We start from the raw sequence: 15,539 nt of genomic DNA, 5'->3' as shown, positions 1-15,539 counted from the left end.
AGTGTAGACTCTTTCAGACTCTACAGATTTGAGACGTGTTCCACAAAGAATTTCCTGTCTAACAAAAAGCTGTGAGGTTTCGTTGTGTATTGGTGCTCAGCTCCATGCACAGCGCTTCCCGAAGGACAGAAATGCAGCGTGTGGTCTCAGAGTGTAAGAAGGTGGCTAATTGGGCCCATTCAGAAAGTAGCGTTTGGCCATACTACCCTGTTTCCCCGAAAATATGACAGTGTCTTATTGTAAGGTGTGCTCCCAAAGATGCGCTAGGTCTTATTTTCAGGGGACATCTTATCTTTCCTGTAAGTATGTCTTATTTTCGGGGAAACAGGGTAGGTATTCACAGTAGTGGAGAGGGAGGCAGACTGGTCCCTCCCCACTGGTGCCTACTTCTAGTGATGCCTGTTGAAGATTAGTGAACAGTACAGTGGAGGAATGGACCTATAAAACCAATATTAAACACATTATTAGAAAAATCACTGAATGTATTTCATATTTCAAATGATTTATATTTTTACCAGACAACTAAACAAATATTGAATTGTGGATAGTTCTTGAGATGTGCACTTTATTCTCTGGCAGTCCCACTGCAATGCCAAAGGTTTGGATAATACTCTGAATTACTTTGTTAGCTTCCCAAGCCTTCACAAATCAAAGTACCATTTAAAATATACTTTCTCAAATGTCTTGGTATTGATGACTGCACACTGACTATATGTTTTTCCCATACCTAGTTAAATATAGCAGGAAATCTAAAAATGAAAAGCTGTGAGCTTATAGAATCGTTATTCAGAATTTTTTCTAAACAATTGCATTTAAAGGGTTGTTTTTATATTAATTGGATAAGCTCTGCTATTTGAATCTACCCTTTTTTGAGGCTTTACACTTTTGCATTACAGTTGATGGAAATACGTGGGCACAAGTAATTGCCTTATACCCGACTCTAGTAGAATGCATCACCTGCTCGTCCTCAGAAGTGTGCTCTGCACTCAAGGAGGCTCTAGTGCCCTTTAAGGATTTCATGCAGCCACCAGCATGCAGAGTTCAAAACGGAGAATCTTGACCAGCTACAGTGTATTTGAAGGCTATCCTAAAGGATGTTTGCTCCTAAGTGAGTCTTCTGTGGGAAGGACATTTCTTACGACAAATAATCTCGGCAGCTGTTGTTGGCCTCCTTTAAATTGTACTTACCTGGGATCGGTAATTCTTTTACAAGCTTACATGTCAACAAAGGCTTTTGAATGAGGAGCAGTGCAAGCTTTTAATAAACTAAACTGGTGGGAGGGACGGTTAATACCACAGTCTGCCTGCTGCTGTGTCTTCAGTTGGGGATTTAAAAGTGAGCTTATGTACAGTCTGTGGTGTGTGTATTAATGATGTACTTTCTAAAAGAAAGAAAAGATATTTCAATTCAGTCACATTTATTAGGCTGGTGTTTTTGCACCCTTTTTCAAGTACAAAATTGTACTAGAATTTTATGCAAGATGGTACTGTAACATTCCACATTATCCATAACCAGCCTTTGTAAACAAAGGGAACTGATATACTTGTGTGTATAATAAATGGTACAGTTCTGTATAAAATAGTTGTATTTATTATTTAAATTTTTTAATTATTGATAATGTTAAATGCTTGAAGCTGTATTAATACAAAATTGTTTGCTTACATCTTTACTTATAATTTGCCTTCTTATGCAGCAGATGAGCTTATCATGTAATCATACATTTAGCTTCATGCTTATTTTAAATGTATAAGTGACAAACGTCTGACCTGAAAGATCATGTAAACAAAGCAACAGATCGTTCTGATTTGTTGATTTTGCAACTTTGAAACATAGGTTATTGACTAACACTTTGAGATACAGTGTAGCACTGTGCCTCCACCACACCTCATTTCTCTAAATCTCTCTCCAAGCTTTCACTTAAGTCTGTTTTATATTCTGTCTGGTTTTTAAAAACTTTTTGCATTTTATATTTGTACTGATTTTTTCCCCCTGACTAACAACATTTGTCACTGTCTTTTAATTATGATCCAGGCAAGATGCTTTCAGATTTCCTAAAGTTTGCCTGTGAGGTTTTGTTCATTTCAGTGCTTCATTTTGTAACGTCTTTTCAAGAAGAGAAATTACTATGCTAACTCACAGTATGAAATGCGTGTTCTTATAAAACAATGAGAAGTGTATTTTTGGAGATAGGCAAGTGTTTAGAAGTGCTGTGAACTTGCTGTCACAGAGTAAAATGCTAACTTTATTTTCACTTTCCCATCCTAATGAAGAAGAAAAGTGCTCTTGAGTCTATTACCTTGATTGTTTCTTACAATACTTTGACTTAGCTCACTGTATTTTTTATTTAATGGATTATGGTATTATAATATTTTTCTTCTGAGTTAAATCTTCATAATTTATATGAAGACAAAGATGTTTAAAACAAATTATTCATAAGAGATCATAGCGGTCTCAGTATTATTTTAATGTACTATAAAGACTTTGATTTTAATAGAATTCATAAATTTCAGCCTCACTAGAATAATCAGAAAACTGCAAGAAGATAACAGAATTAGGTAATGAAATGGGATACAATTTTGAGGCTATTGTAATTGTGAATTATTTAATTTGCACTATTATCTGTAAAAATGTGAGGACTTTTTTTGAGGGGACATTTTTATTTACATAAATTAATGAATTTCTATTTTATAATTTCTCCAAAAATTAAGGTAAAATATGGCATTTTATGCTTTCAGCATTTTCCTTAAAGAAAGTTGTTAAAAAACAAAAAGTCACTTGAGCTGTGTATTTAATTTATTTTCTATGTTTGGATGTGTTAAAATGGGAATTAGAAAAATCTATAAATCACTGATTAAGGATTGTAATATAATAACAAGGACAGTATACCATTTCAGTACCATGTTAAAAATATTGCCACGAATTTATAGGAAGTAAAAATATCTCTCTTCTCCAGAAATAACAGATTAATTACAATTAGAATAGTCTCCCATGAAAAAGTTACATATGAGTCTAGTTTATGCAACACACATTTATTCAGACTGAGTACTTAGAGCTAATGCTGTGTTAGCTTTCAGTACCGGACTGTGCCGAGCAATTCAGAATACTGCACAGAATATACTTTTGAGTTTTCTAACCTTGTGCTGGAATGTGCTGCGTGTGTTAACACCACGTAATGTGATAATCAGTGCCAAGCTTAGTGTCAGGCAAGTGGGCTGCCCACTTGGTGGTATAATTATTTGAGAGAGTTTTCTGCCCAGAATATCTCCCGCCACTCTCCAGCAGTCACTACAGTTTCCTTGAGTCAAGCATTCCCATAGGTTGCATTTTCTAAAATATCCTGAGCCCTGGAAAGGTGAGCACCTTGCCCTTGTCCTATTCGTATGAATTGGGTTCTTCAGGCCAGAAGAACAGGGCTCTGTGAAATTACTGGATGCCAAGAGATTCAAAAAGGAAGCTGTCAAAGCTAAGGTCATTTTATAGCACAAATGGATTCTATAACTAGCCCTTGAAACAGGAGTAAAAATGTTCTTTGTGATATATATTAGACGTGGGTTTCAGCCTCACCTCATGACCTGTTACTGAGAGTGCCTGTCTAGTACACATCGCAGGACAACAAGCATATGCCAACTTTGGATGACTAATAAAGTCCTTCTCTAACTGTTTTTTTCCATTATAAAGAAAATAACTTGTTAACTTACATAGACTACTTTTTAATTTCCTATAATACTACTACTGCCGGGGGGTTAGGGGGAGATGGTTTTGTAATGTCTTACTTAGTATTTCATTATAACTGGTGTTAAAGTTTTGTTAGTTTTATTGTATACAATTGTGACATTTATTAGGAGCCTGTTAGGTGCCAAAATAAACAAAATGCATAAAAGTCTGGCTTAGAGAGCCACTTTTCACGCTTTCATTTTTTTTTTTATTAGATTAACAGCTAACATCTGTGTTGTATGATTATTGTTCTGGCTCTTCCTATGTTTAATTGTATGTAGCATCTAAAGGGAAGAGATGAACAATTCAGTGCGCATATTTCATTCTGGAGGAAGCATTCACTTAAACTCTAGCAAGCCAGTATCAACCAAGTATCCGTTGTCCTTTCTCAGTATGACTTTGAGTATTTTGTTTATTGTCAGAGTTTGGTGCCATTAGTCCCAGGTAGCCATTGAGCCAAAGGATCAGTTAGGAAAACCGAGGGCAAATCCGCATAAAATATTGAACAAGGTTAGAAAACTCAAAAGTATATTCTGTGCAAATGAGGTGGTCATTATTACATTAGCGTCAGGGGCAGTGTAGTTATTATATAATGACTAATTTGTTTTCCTCAAATGTAAAATAATCCAGGTGGGCACCAAAGTCCTCAGGAGACTGCTGTAGGCAGAGTCTGTCCGGCTGGAGCAGACACTGTCGGGAGCCCCATGCCTGTGATTCCATTGAAATTAAGTGGACATGTGGAAGACCCTGAAATGTACAAGTGTCCAACCCCAAAATATTGTAGGTTACAGTTTTTTATAGAAAATTGCAGCACACCTGGACAAAATGGTCTCTGTGAGAACATTGCCTTAGATTTCCTCTTAGGTTTAGCATTCGCAGATGAACCGATCCTGTATAATACATATAAAGCACCACATTCGACTATGCTTGGTATTCCTGGGGTGGATTTATCTACATTATTAGAGTGAATTTTACTTTTTTTCTTAATTATCATTCATAAAAAGAACAGGAGTTCATACCACATGGTGTGTTACCAATTTGTAAACAGGAAAGTTTTTAATGCTTTATGATCCTTTGAATTAAAATTTTTGCATTTCTGGAAAGTAGAATAGTGCTTTCATTCTGAATGAAAAGTTTTTATAGATTCAGAAAGAAAGATGATATCTTTGTATCTTGACTTACAAACCATTTCAGAGGAGCTAGATAAATTTCTTACAAATCCAATTTTCAGGATTGGAAAATTGAGCTCAGAGTGTCGGCTCTTTAAAAGAACACGTGGCGGGCGGCGCCTGTGGCTCAGTCGGTAAGGCGCCGGCCCCATATACCGAGGGTGGCGGGTTCAAACCCGGCCCTGGCGAACTGCAACCAAAAAATAGCCGGGCGTTGTGGCGGGCGCCTGTAGTCCCAGCTGCTCGGGAGGCTGAGGCAAGAGAATCGCTTAAGCCCAAGAGTTGGAGGTTGCTGTGAGCTGTGTGAAGCCACGGCACTCTACCGAGGGCCATAAAGTGAAGCTCTGTCTCTACAAAAAAAAGAACACGTGGGGATTCCCCTTGTGAATGCAAATCCTCAGTAATCTCTTCCTGGGAGGCACCCATGAGCCACACTGCCTCTTGTTTAACTTTAGGCATGCTAACTTGTCACAGCTGCTTCCTTTTAATAATAATGTGTAGGGCGGCGCCTGTAGCTCAAGGAGTAGGGCGCTGGTCCCATATGCCGGAGGTGGAGGGTTCAAACCCAGCCCCAGCCAAAAACCACAAAAAATAAAAAAAATTAAAAATAATAATAATAATGTGTAAATCACCAATTATTTCAAGTTGTTGGATAAACTTGTTACTTACTGTATACTAAGTCATTCTTTGCTGCTTCCGGTTCAGCTCGTTACCATTTTTCCATTGTTGAGATGTCTCAGTTACATGTTAACAATCATGAAAGTCTGTTTGCTGGTTCTTCCAGCATCAGAAGATGCTGGATCTTGGGCATCACTTTTTCTCTTTTCCTTCCCTCTTGTGCGTGTTAAAATTTTATGTTTTCCTTGACCTCTTCCTTATACTTGTCCTGACTTTCTCCTTCATTCCTCTTTCTTTGCTGCCTTTTGTTCAGCTCTTCTGATTTCCCCTGTTCCTTGCAAGAAGTAGAGCTATTCGCGGTAGAACCACTGCTGACTACTGTTCTGTTAACGAGGTGCTGGAGATACTTTTCACTCTGGCCACTGTTGCCTTTTTGCAGAGGTAAAGTTCCTCTGCCATTTTGAAATAGCTGGACAAGGCTAAGTAATTAGAGACCGTAGCTCCAATGTCTTTCTGAGTGCACAGGATTCAGCAGCCAAGCTGCTTACAAAATGGGGCTACTGCAAATATGATAGATATAGCAGCTGAGCTTGCATGTCTTTTTTTTGTTATGTGATTAGAAAGATTATACTACTTTTCTCGAAGGTAAGTATTTAAAATTTATGTACATCAGGGTTTTTTGGGGGGGGTTAGTAGGATTTCGGGGAGATTATTTTGCGAAGCAAGCACTAAACTATTGTAGATTTATATTATCTAAGTATTATTTATTGATTTATAATACTGACACTGCCTACTTTCAAGAAGCATATTGCCCATTTATTTCAACTGTTTCTATTAATATTTGTCTATTGAAAAACAGTATTCTTTGATAGGAAGACCTAGAATGTTACAGTTCTCTTTGAGTCTCTGTAAGGTGTGTGGTATCCGCGTGCTCAGTGCTCACAGTGACCAGAGAGCACTTAAAACATTCCTGATTATACTACGGGATTCATTCTAGCCCCTTGGGTAAGAAAAAGAAAATTACTGAATTTTGAGACCATTTTCAGTTGCTGCAAATGTAGTGACATTAAGTTTTATTTTAAACTAAAATTCAATAAATGGTGCAGCCAGGAAGGATCTGCTAAATCGCATGCCATTATTTGGAAACTTTTGCAATATAATGGCAACTGCTTCCTTGTATAAAGTTTTGCTAGACAAAACTTTAATATTGCAAAGCTACAATATTGAAATCTTATTTTTATCCAGAAAAATAAAATATTAGGCTTAAGACCCAACTGCAAATTCTGTTTGCTTTCCAGCTTTTACTACCTCTGTGTCATAATTTTAACACATAACATACAATTCCTGTCTCTTAAAGCAGTTACCATATGGTGTTTATGTCAGACTGGATATATTTGTCTAATTTTGTGAGATTCTTTTTTAGTTCCCAGCACAGTTCTTGAAAGTAATACCACTGTTGTTACACTTTCTCTTTACAATTTTTATGTTGTTGAGATGTATCACTTACATATTATAATCATGAATGTCTGTTAGCCTCAAACTCAACTTTTCTTTGTAATCAAGGATAGATTTCTCAGAAGAGCTACATAGGTGTAACTGCAATTGTGTAGATCTTCAATTTGCTTTACAGTTACCATTAAGCAGGATTCTAGGTTTTTAATTGTTACAGCAGTACTAGTTTTTTCATTATAACTGAAAATCATAACCACTTTGGTCATTTACCTTTAGATCTGATCAATGCTTTGTCTTTAATATACTCTGTGTTTGCTTTCTTATTCCCATTAGGCCCAAAACATCATTGACATCTCATGTCATCGGGTCTGTTTAAACACTTTATAAGCAATGTTTTAGATATGCTTAGGAAGTTTAACAAGTACCGTCAATCTGGAAAAAAAGAGTATGGAATAAAGAGGGAATGTTTTTGAGGGCTTTGTTAAAATCATTAATATATAAAATGAAAAAAAAACAAAAAGTAGATTTGGAACTTTGAGTAAAATGCTAGGTCAAATAAAAAACATAGTATAGGTTAGACCCCTTTAATCTTTATTTTATGAGAATTTTTTTAATTTGGTGAGACTATTTTGAGACTGCCTATCTACATCCATGTCACAGACCATCTCTCTACCTTTCAAAGAAAAATTGTTTTAAAATTCCTTTCGAGTTATGCAGTGAACATTTGAAATAGAAAAATTCCTACTTAGTATGTAGTATAGCCAGATATAGTTACAATTTTTCTAATTCCTAATTTTAGTCACCATTTCTGGAGTACCTAGCACATGTAAGCTAGGGCTTTACCCATATTCCTTTTAAACCTCACAATTCATCTTACAAGAAAGTTATTATCATTTTATAGAAGAGGAAGTCAGGGATCAGAGGTTGAAATGACTTGCTTAGAGTCACACACCTGAAGTCTGGGTAGGTCACCATGTCTGTCTTTTTCAAAATCAGTTCTTTCCAATATGTTAGTCTCATGTTTTATAAAAATTATTCCCACTCCATTAAAATATAAGCCTTACTGAAATAAATTGAAAATACTTGTGAGGCAATTGTTACTTCTTAGACTAGGCATTGAGATAAATATAGTTGGACAGAACTTCAAATACTGTGGAAGAAAAGATTTGTGTAATGACTGTGACCTCCCAAGTTTCATTGAGTTTTTTTTATCGTCCAGGTTTAAAACATTTTATCTTTTTAAAGCATCTTATCGGTCTTTAAGATGTTGTAAGTAACAGCATAGTGGTTATGAGCACAGGGTCTGGGGCCAGACTTCTTCAGTTTAAATCCTAACTCTGTACTAAGCGTGTCAACTTGGGCAAGTTCAGTAAACGGCTTTGGTTTTCTCCTGTGTGAAATGGAGCTCATAGTGGTATTTAACACAGTTGTTAATTAGAATTTAAAAAGGAGTGTTGTAGGGTGGCGCCTGTGGCTCAAAGGAGTAGGGCGCCAGCCCCATATGCCGGAGGTGGCAGGTTCAAACCCAACCCTGGACAAAAACTGAAAAAAAAAAAAAAAAAAGTGTTGTGAAGCTCTGTGCCTGGCACATGGTCTGTGATAGTTAGGGAAATAAAATATATTTGGAACACATCAAAATATGGGCCGAACCCTGTACCTTCCCATGGTAAGGACCCTTGTATTGGACAACACATGCTGAGTATAAAGAATCTGCTCTGTTACTCATAACTCTGTGCTTGCCGTACATGACAGAAATCATCAGGGGCTCTCAGGTCCTTACTACAGTTAGTCAAGGAAACCATGAACATAAAATGCTGAATACAAGACTAATGGAGTTCACAGTTTACAGGGAATATAACAAGTGTACACAGTGCAATAAAAGACAATTAATATAGGATCACGAAATAGGAAACCTTAGATGGATCTGAAAATGGGCCTTGATGGCTAGGTAGATTTTGGAAGAGCCTAAAGCAGTTATTTTCTGTTTCTTTTTTTCTTTTTTTTGTAGACAGTCTCACTATGTCCCCCTTTGTAGAGTGCTGTGACATCACAGCACACAGCAAACTCAAACTGGGCTTAAGTGATTCTCTTGCCTCAGCCTCCTAAGTAGCTGGGACTACAGGTGCCCACCACAAGGCCCTGCTATTTTTTTGTAGTTGTTGTAGCTGCCATTGTTTAGCAGGCCCATGTCGGGTTCGAACATGCCTGCCTCCATGTATGTGGCCAGTGCCCTGACCACTGAGCTATGGACACCAAGCCTAAAGCAGTGATTTTCAACCAGGGTGCTGTTGTGCTGTGAAAGGATCTTAGGTGTGCTGTGAAAAATTTTAAATATCATTATCTTTGAAAGAAGTTCAAAGCACAGTAAGTATATTCTTTTTTATACTTTTAAGAATTAATTTAAGCATGGAAGTTTATAGGTTCAAGTGTGCCATGAGATAAAAAAGGTTGAAAACACTGGTCTAAAGAATATATAGGAGGGTATTTCAGCCAAAGACAACATGAACAGGCAGGTCTGTGAACTAGAAGGAAACTGAGGGCGGGCCACTTTGGTCCTGGGAAACAAGGTTGGCTGTGAGGAGTTAAGGCCATTCATGAAATCCTTTAGCTGAGGAGAGTAGTTTAGCTTTGAGATGGCAGGGATTTGGAGTGATTATTTTGAAGAGTAAATTATTAAACAAAAGAAGTTAAACTAAGTTACAAGCAGGGTAGAGAATAGGAGTAGTACAGAAAGCTAACATAGGAAACTGGTGGTTTTTCTTGTGTTGATAAAGGATATGACTGAGTGTGGTGCTATTTGGAAAGGATACTTAGATTCTGGATATGGTGGAGGACAATAAAATGTTGATGGTAACAGAACATTGTGGATAGTGAGTATATTGATGTCAGCACTGTCAAAAACAGGTTAACTGGAGAGGAATCTAAGTGATACCCTTAACGTGGTGTGATGACTGTTGTAAACTTTATTTCCCTAACAAATCTGTATACCGAAATCAAACAACCCTTTAATGGCTATTTAAAAATCTATGCCATATGACAAAGGACATTTGCCATGGTGCAGAATAACGTGATCCACTGTGCAGTTAGGGGGCTGAGATGATGCCACAGCAGCCCAAATTTTGCTTATCAGTACTGGATGGTGTGAAGTTTCTGCAGATTTTCTGGTAAGAATCATTATGATGGACAGTTTATCCTTTGTCATGTAAGGCATTTAATTGCAAGTGTATCATATATGCATACACATGTACAAATACTTAAAAATAGTTCAGATTGGCTATCTCAAATGAAGTACCTTCATATGACTTTAAAATGTTTAACATTAGCATAACATTTATCTGTCAAAAAGCATATCCAACTATATTTTATTTTCTGAATATGCACATAAGAATATTGAGACATGTCAGGCAGATCATTTCTTATTTTTTAATTTATATTTTGAGACAAAGTCTCACTGTATCACCCCTGCCAGAAAGCGGGGAAGAGTGCTGTGGTGTCGTCAAGCTCACAGCAACCTCAAATACTTGGGCTCAAGTGATCCTCCTGCCTCAGCCTCCCAAGTAGCTGGGACTACTGGCAAGTTTTTCTATTTTTAGAAATAGAAAAGTAGACATGGGTCTCATTCTGGCTCAGGCTGGTCTGGAACTCCCCGGGTCAAGTTATTCACCTGCCTCAGCCTCCCAGAGTGCTGGGATTACAGGTGTGAGCCACTGCACCTGGCCCAGCAGGTCACTTTGTAATTCAAAAATTTGTACAAGAAATTGATCTATACTGTATAGAATAGAAACAAAAGTGTTAATTTTTAATTTGCAATAAGACTCTTGGCCCAGAGGAACTGTTGTCCAAAATTATATTGTGATAGCTTAAGAAATAAAAAATAGAAAACACAGGGTGGGTCAGGTGGCTCGTGCGACTAAGCTGCCACGCTGGGTAGACCAAGTGGGAGGATCCCTGGAGCTCAGGAGTTCACGGCCAGCCTGAGCAAGTCTCAGTACCTCTGTACTGAAAATTTTAAAAATACATAGAAAACATTGGCTGGGGGAATTGTGGCATGTTCCTATAGTCCCAACTACTTGGGAGCCTGAGGCAGGAGGATGGCTTGACTCCAGGTGGCTGTGACCTAGGCTGAGGCCACAGCACTCAATCCAGAGCAAGAGTGAGACTCTGTATCAGCAAAAAATTAAAAGAAAAAAAAAATTTTTTGCAGAAAAGGAATTGTACACGGATGTTACGTATGCATTGTTGTCAAATTTTGCTCCAGACCTTGGCCTGCTGGCCTCTGTGAAATCAAAGTCAGCGCCAAGTTGTGGCTGCCGCTTCTCATTTCCCTCCATTCCTTCCTTTTGTTACGTGTAATGAAGACTAAAATAAAACTACAGGATCCTCAGTTAAGTTGGAATTTCAGATATATATCAGTTTTAGTACATGGGACGTATCTGGCATCCCGTATTTTATCTGACAAGCTCTAACATTTCTTTTGAAAGAATTTAATCTCCTACGAAAATCCCTGAATGAGAGGCAAAAATAATTAAAAAAAAAAAAAAAGTAAGTTGCCTAGGCCTAGGGTGGATGAGGACTCACGCCAGTCGGCCTTCTCCCAAACTTAGCCTTAAAAAAACTAAAAACTAAAGAAACGAACCCAAACCAAAGCTCCAGGAGCCTGCGCACTAGCGCGAGCTGGGCGCGCCGCCCGCCCGGGGCCGCGCCCTCGCCGGGGAGGGGCGGAGGTGCCGGAAACTCGGAGCCCGGCCGGGCTGCGACGTGTCCACCAGGCGGCAGGAGGCGCCGCCATCTTATCTGCAGGCAGAGAGAGGGGAGCGTCTGGGTGTCGGACGGCCCCACCTTGCCCCGCAGAGCGGGCGAAGGGCCGGTCCCGCGGCCTCGGCGCTGCGGTGACGTGGCGCCGTGCCTCAACTCTCTGGCAGACTCCAGCGGCACGTCGGAGTCGGCGGGCGGGGCACGGGCCGCTTCCTCTGCCCCGGATGTAAGATGGCGGCCGGGGCGGTCACGTGGCGGGGGCAGCGCGCGCGCCTCTTAAGTGATCTCTATGGTTCGCCTGGACGCACTGGAGCAGCGGAGCGCGAGGCGGGTCGTGTGTCTGCTCGCGCCGCCATCGCCGCCCAACCCGGCTTCAGTTTCACGGTTTTTTTTGTGTGTTCTGCGTTCGCCTCCTGCAGAGCTGCACGGGATCTCATGGAGGGACGCCGGGAACGGGCGGCCTGGGCACTTCCCGGCTCTGTGCCTCGCGGTGCCGGGGCCCGCGGCCGCCCCTGCGGGACGTGCCCCGGGCTCGCCGGCGCAGAGAGCCGGGCGGGGGGCGGGACCGGGCACCTGGCCGGCCGCCCAGCCCCCACCCCGGGCGCGGGCGGCGCAGCCCCGAGACGCGGCCGTGGCCCCGAGCGGGCGACGCGTGGGGGCGCCGTTCGTCGCCTCTCGGGGGCCGTCCAGCCTCAGCTGGCGTCCAGGGCGCTCTCGCTGCCGATCTTCTGGCCGGAGCGGCCCCGGGAAGCGCGCTCTCCTCGGGGCAGGGGAGCAGCGGTTCTGTCTGCGGGACCCTCCACCCCCTTCTCAGAGCGGCCGCTGACGTGGGAGCTGCCCCGGCCCCCACCCCGGCGCGCGGAGTTTGCGGGAAGCGCGGGGCGGGGCGGGGGCTCCGGACGCGGCGGGGAAGGGACGGCGGCGGCGGAGGACGAGGAGCGCCGGGGTCCCGCGCCGCCCGACACCAGGGCCCTGGCTGAGGTAGTAGTTTGTGCTGTTGGTCGGGCTGTGACATTGCCCGCTGTGGAGATAACTGCGCAAGCTACTGCCTTGCTAGTGCTGGTGATGCTCAGCGCGCCGAGGACAATGGCTGGGAATCCCCTTTGTTTGCGGGGGCGCGGGGACAGCCCGCTTCCGCGGAAACCGTTAGTGTCGCGCCGTCCCGGAGCGAGCGGTCACGGGGACAGCCGGACGGCGACTCGCTGGGAGCGTGGGTTGGAGCTGAGCGTTGGAGCCGCTGGCTCGGGGAGAGCGGGGTGCTGTGACATGCCGACGCATAACTTAGCGCCCGAGTGACGGTCACGGCGCCCGCGGACTCGCCGCCGGGGCCGCGGTGGGAGCGCTCGGGCTGCCCGCCGTCCACCCGGACTCGCAGTTGCTCCTGGTGCTGTGGGTCTGGTTTTCGGAAGAGCTCGCTCGGTCAAGTCAGCGGTGCCTTTAACAGCGGGCGCCTACAACGACGTCGAGTTGTTTAAACTTCGCGACTCCTTCCAGGAGAAGATAGTTAGGATGTGTGGTTAATTGCACTCTTCAGACTTATTTTTTAATGTAAGACGTGAAAAATAAATAAATAAAAACTGCTGTGAGCGATTTTGTTTCTGTTCTCCCTTTAACTTGGGTGCTCCGGTTCTGCTAGTGTGGCGGGTGGGGTGTTGGTCTTTTGGCCTTGGATTCTGCGCTGTGTTTATACCGTTGCGTTTTTGTGTGTTGGGGGGGAAAGGATGGAAGGTTTGAAACGCCCGTTTTGATTCAAGAGTGAGTCCCGATAAGAAAGCACAGTTTTTGTAGAGAAAATGTGGTTTGGATACTTGGTGTTCTAAAAACTCTGGAGGCTGGAAAAGACTTGTATTTTTTTATTTTCCCCGAGAAGTAGGTTAGGTGGTCAGTTTTAGTACGTTTTTTAAAAACTGGTATTTGATTCACGAGGATTAATTAGCTTTGACTGTTAGCAATTTTCTGTGGTTTTTGATGTTCCGTTGAAAAAATTAGGCAATAATAACAAGATCAATAAAATCTTTTTCTCCCCTTCAATAGGAGTTTGGTACTTTTGTAATTTGACAGTGACTAGCAAATGTATCTTGATTGGGTTTTGGTTTAGCCTTAAGTGTGACCTTTATCTGATCTCATCTGGATGGAGCCGCTTCTCTGTGGGAAGGAATGGGAAGAACCTAACTTGAATCTTAAAATGCAGAGTATACTTGGTTATTGGTAATTTAAGTTTGCCTTTCTTGATATCAAAGAGCAAACTCAAGACTTTATTAAAAGCGCCTGTTTTCTTAAAACACCAAAAACCTTTGGGGTGCTATGTTAAATTGATTTGTAGAGGAACTAATAAAACTAATTGTACTGTAATTTCATTTGTCAAAACACTTCATTCAACCATCAGAAATAATCATTGAACCCACTGCACCATCATCATTTTTATGGAAAATCAACAGTTGTTAATCTGTGCCCTAAAGTATTACAAATTCTGCCAGTAATTATTGAACTTTAAATGGATCAGCAAATAAATTCTCTACGTCCTTTTATCTTGTGTTTTTAAAGTAAATTTCATCCACAACTATGCATTGCTCACACAGTAGTAATATTTTATTTAGATTTGCTGGAAGTAAAGGTACTTCCATGTTTTTCTTGTTAAGTTGTAAGAGAAAATAGTGACACCAGCTAATTTTTAAGTCCCGTAGTTAATGTTTCTGGTCTAGTCTCCTGTTTTAAAAATAAATCAGCTGTTTAACATTTCTCTACACATTGATGAAAATTACCAACTGAACATTTTTTATTGTTGACAGTTTGGTACAAGATGAATATGTTTTATCAAAAATACAGCTTTCCAGTCTTCGTATTTATTGAAATTTATTTGGTACTATTAACTTTTTGTTAAAGGTCTGCTGTGAAGCATTGAGCAATTTGTAGTTGCAAAAAGCCACTGATGAGAAGGAACAAAGCAGTATTTTGAGTGCCTTTCTCAATAAATACCTACAAGACCAAAGAAAAGCTGGGTTACGGTAGTGACATTTTAATAAATCCCATCCTCAGGTGGAAGTGGAGAAAACAAACATTACAGTACTCCAGACACACCATATGAAGAAGATTCTTCAGGAGCACAGTTTTGCTTCACGCTTCAAAGTTAAGAGTTCCTGGTTGTTAATCTTATATATATCAATTTTGTTTATAAGATATTTAAAATAAAACCGCCTTTGACAGGTAGACAAGACAGCAAGGGTGCACTCATGCAGTGTGTCCTGTGAAGTAGCCCCAGAAGGATTCTTAACCAGAGGGACCTGACAGCAGAGACTAGCTCTTCAGCAAGAAGGCTGAGATTTCTGTGTAACTGGCATAGTCTCCCCCTATTGTTTATAACACCTCACCTCCTCCCTGGTAAGGAAAGCTGACAGAGGAGATACTAGTATTTAAGTATGTTTCTGTTCCTTATAATTAATTATAATTAATCCAACAAAAGCCAAGTAAGACAGTCATCTTCAAACATGAATTCGATCAGATCGGTAAAAGAATTGTGACCAATGCCATAAAACCCAAAAAGCCATCGGTGCCGGTGTCTCTGATAATTAGATACTTAGGCAAAAATATGAAAATTAACCTGTGTTATTATCTAATGAATTTCATAAGATGTTTTTGTTAGGTTATCACTGGTGGGTACCATTCGGTCATTGCCCCAAAGGAAAACAGAAAAGGTACTTCAGGTGAGAAAAGCATTAATGAATTGTAGAAGTTTTAAAGAGTTCTCAGTTCTGTTTGTTGCCCTGGGATCTTGGAGCTGTGGCAGTTGCAGTCCACAGTGATAGTCTAGACTTACATTGTAATACTGTGTT

The 15,539-nt window shown here is 40.9% G+C and overlaps 2 protein-coding genes across 6 annotated transcripts in view; both read left to right on the top strand.

The window, feature by feature from the left end:
• The window catches only part of MON2 (MON2 homolog, regulator of endosome-to-Golgi trafficking), a 111,258-nt gene extending 109,683 nt beyond the window's left edge, over positions 1-1,575 (top strand). For all 5 annotated transcript variants that reach the window (XM_053555230.1, XM_053555231.1, XM_053555233.1 and 2 more), the window contains one exon: positions 897-1,575. In XM_053555230.1, the coding sequence (XP_053411205.1) occupies positions 897-1,060 (164 nt within the window). In that variant the 3' untranslated portion in view covers positions 1,061-1,575. The remainder of the gene's footprint in view (positions 1-896) is intronic.
• A 9,629-nt stretch (positions 1,576-11,204) lies between these two features.
• On the top strand, positions 11,205-13,299 carry LOC128562607 (bcl-2-binding component 3, isoforms 3/4-like). The gene has a single exon (XM_053557728.1). It carries the CDS (start codon positions 11,941-11,943, stop codon positions 13,003-13,005), a length of 1,065 nt encoding a protein of 354 aa, XP_053413703.1. The 5' UTR covers positions 11,205-11,940; the 3' UTR covers positions 13,006-13,299.
• The last annotated feature ends 2,240 nt before the right edge of the window (positions 13,300-15,539 follow it).

Source organism: Nycticebus coucang, chromosome 12 (genome assembly GCF_027406575.1).
Source record: "Nycticebus coucang isolate mNycCou1 chromosome 12, mNycCou1.pri, whole genome shotgun sequence".
Classification (NCBI taxonomy): Eukaryota; Metazoa; Chordata; class Mammalia; order Primates; family Lorisidae; genus Nycticebus; species Nycticebus coucang.
The sequence above is the reverse complement of the archived record's forward strand: the minus strand, read 5'-3'. Positions and strand labels throughout refer to the sequence as shown.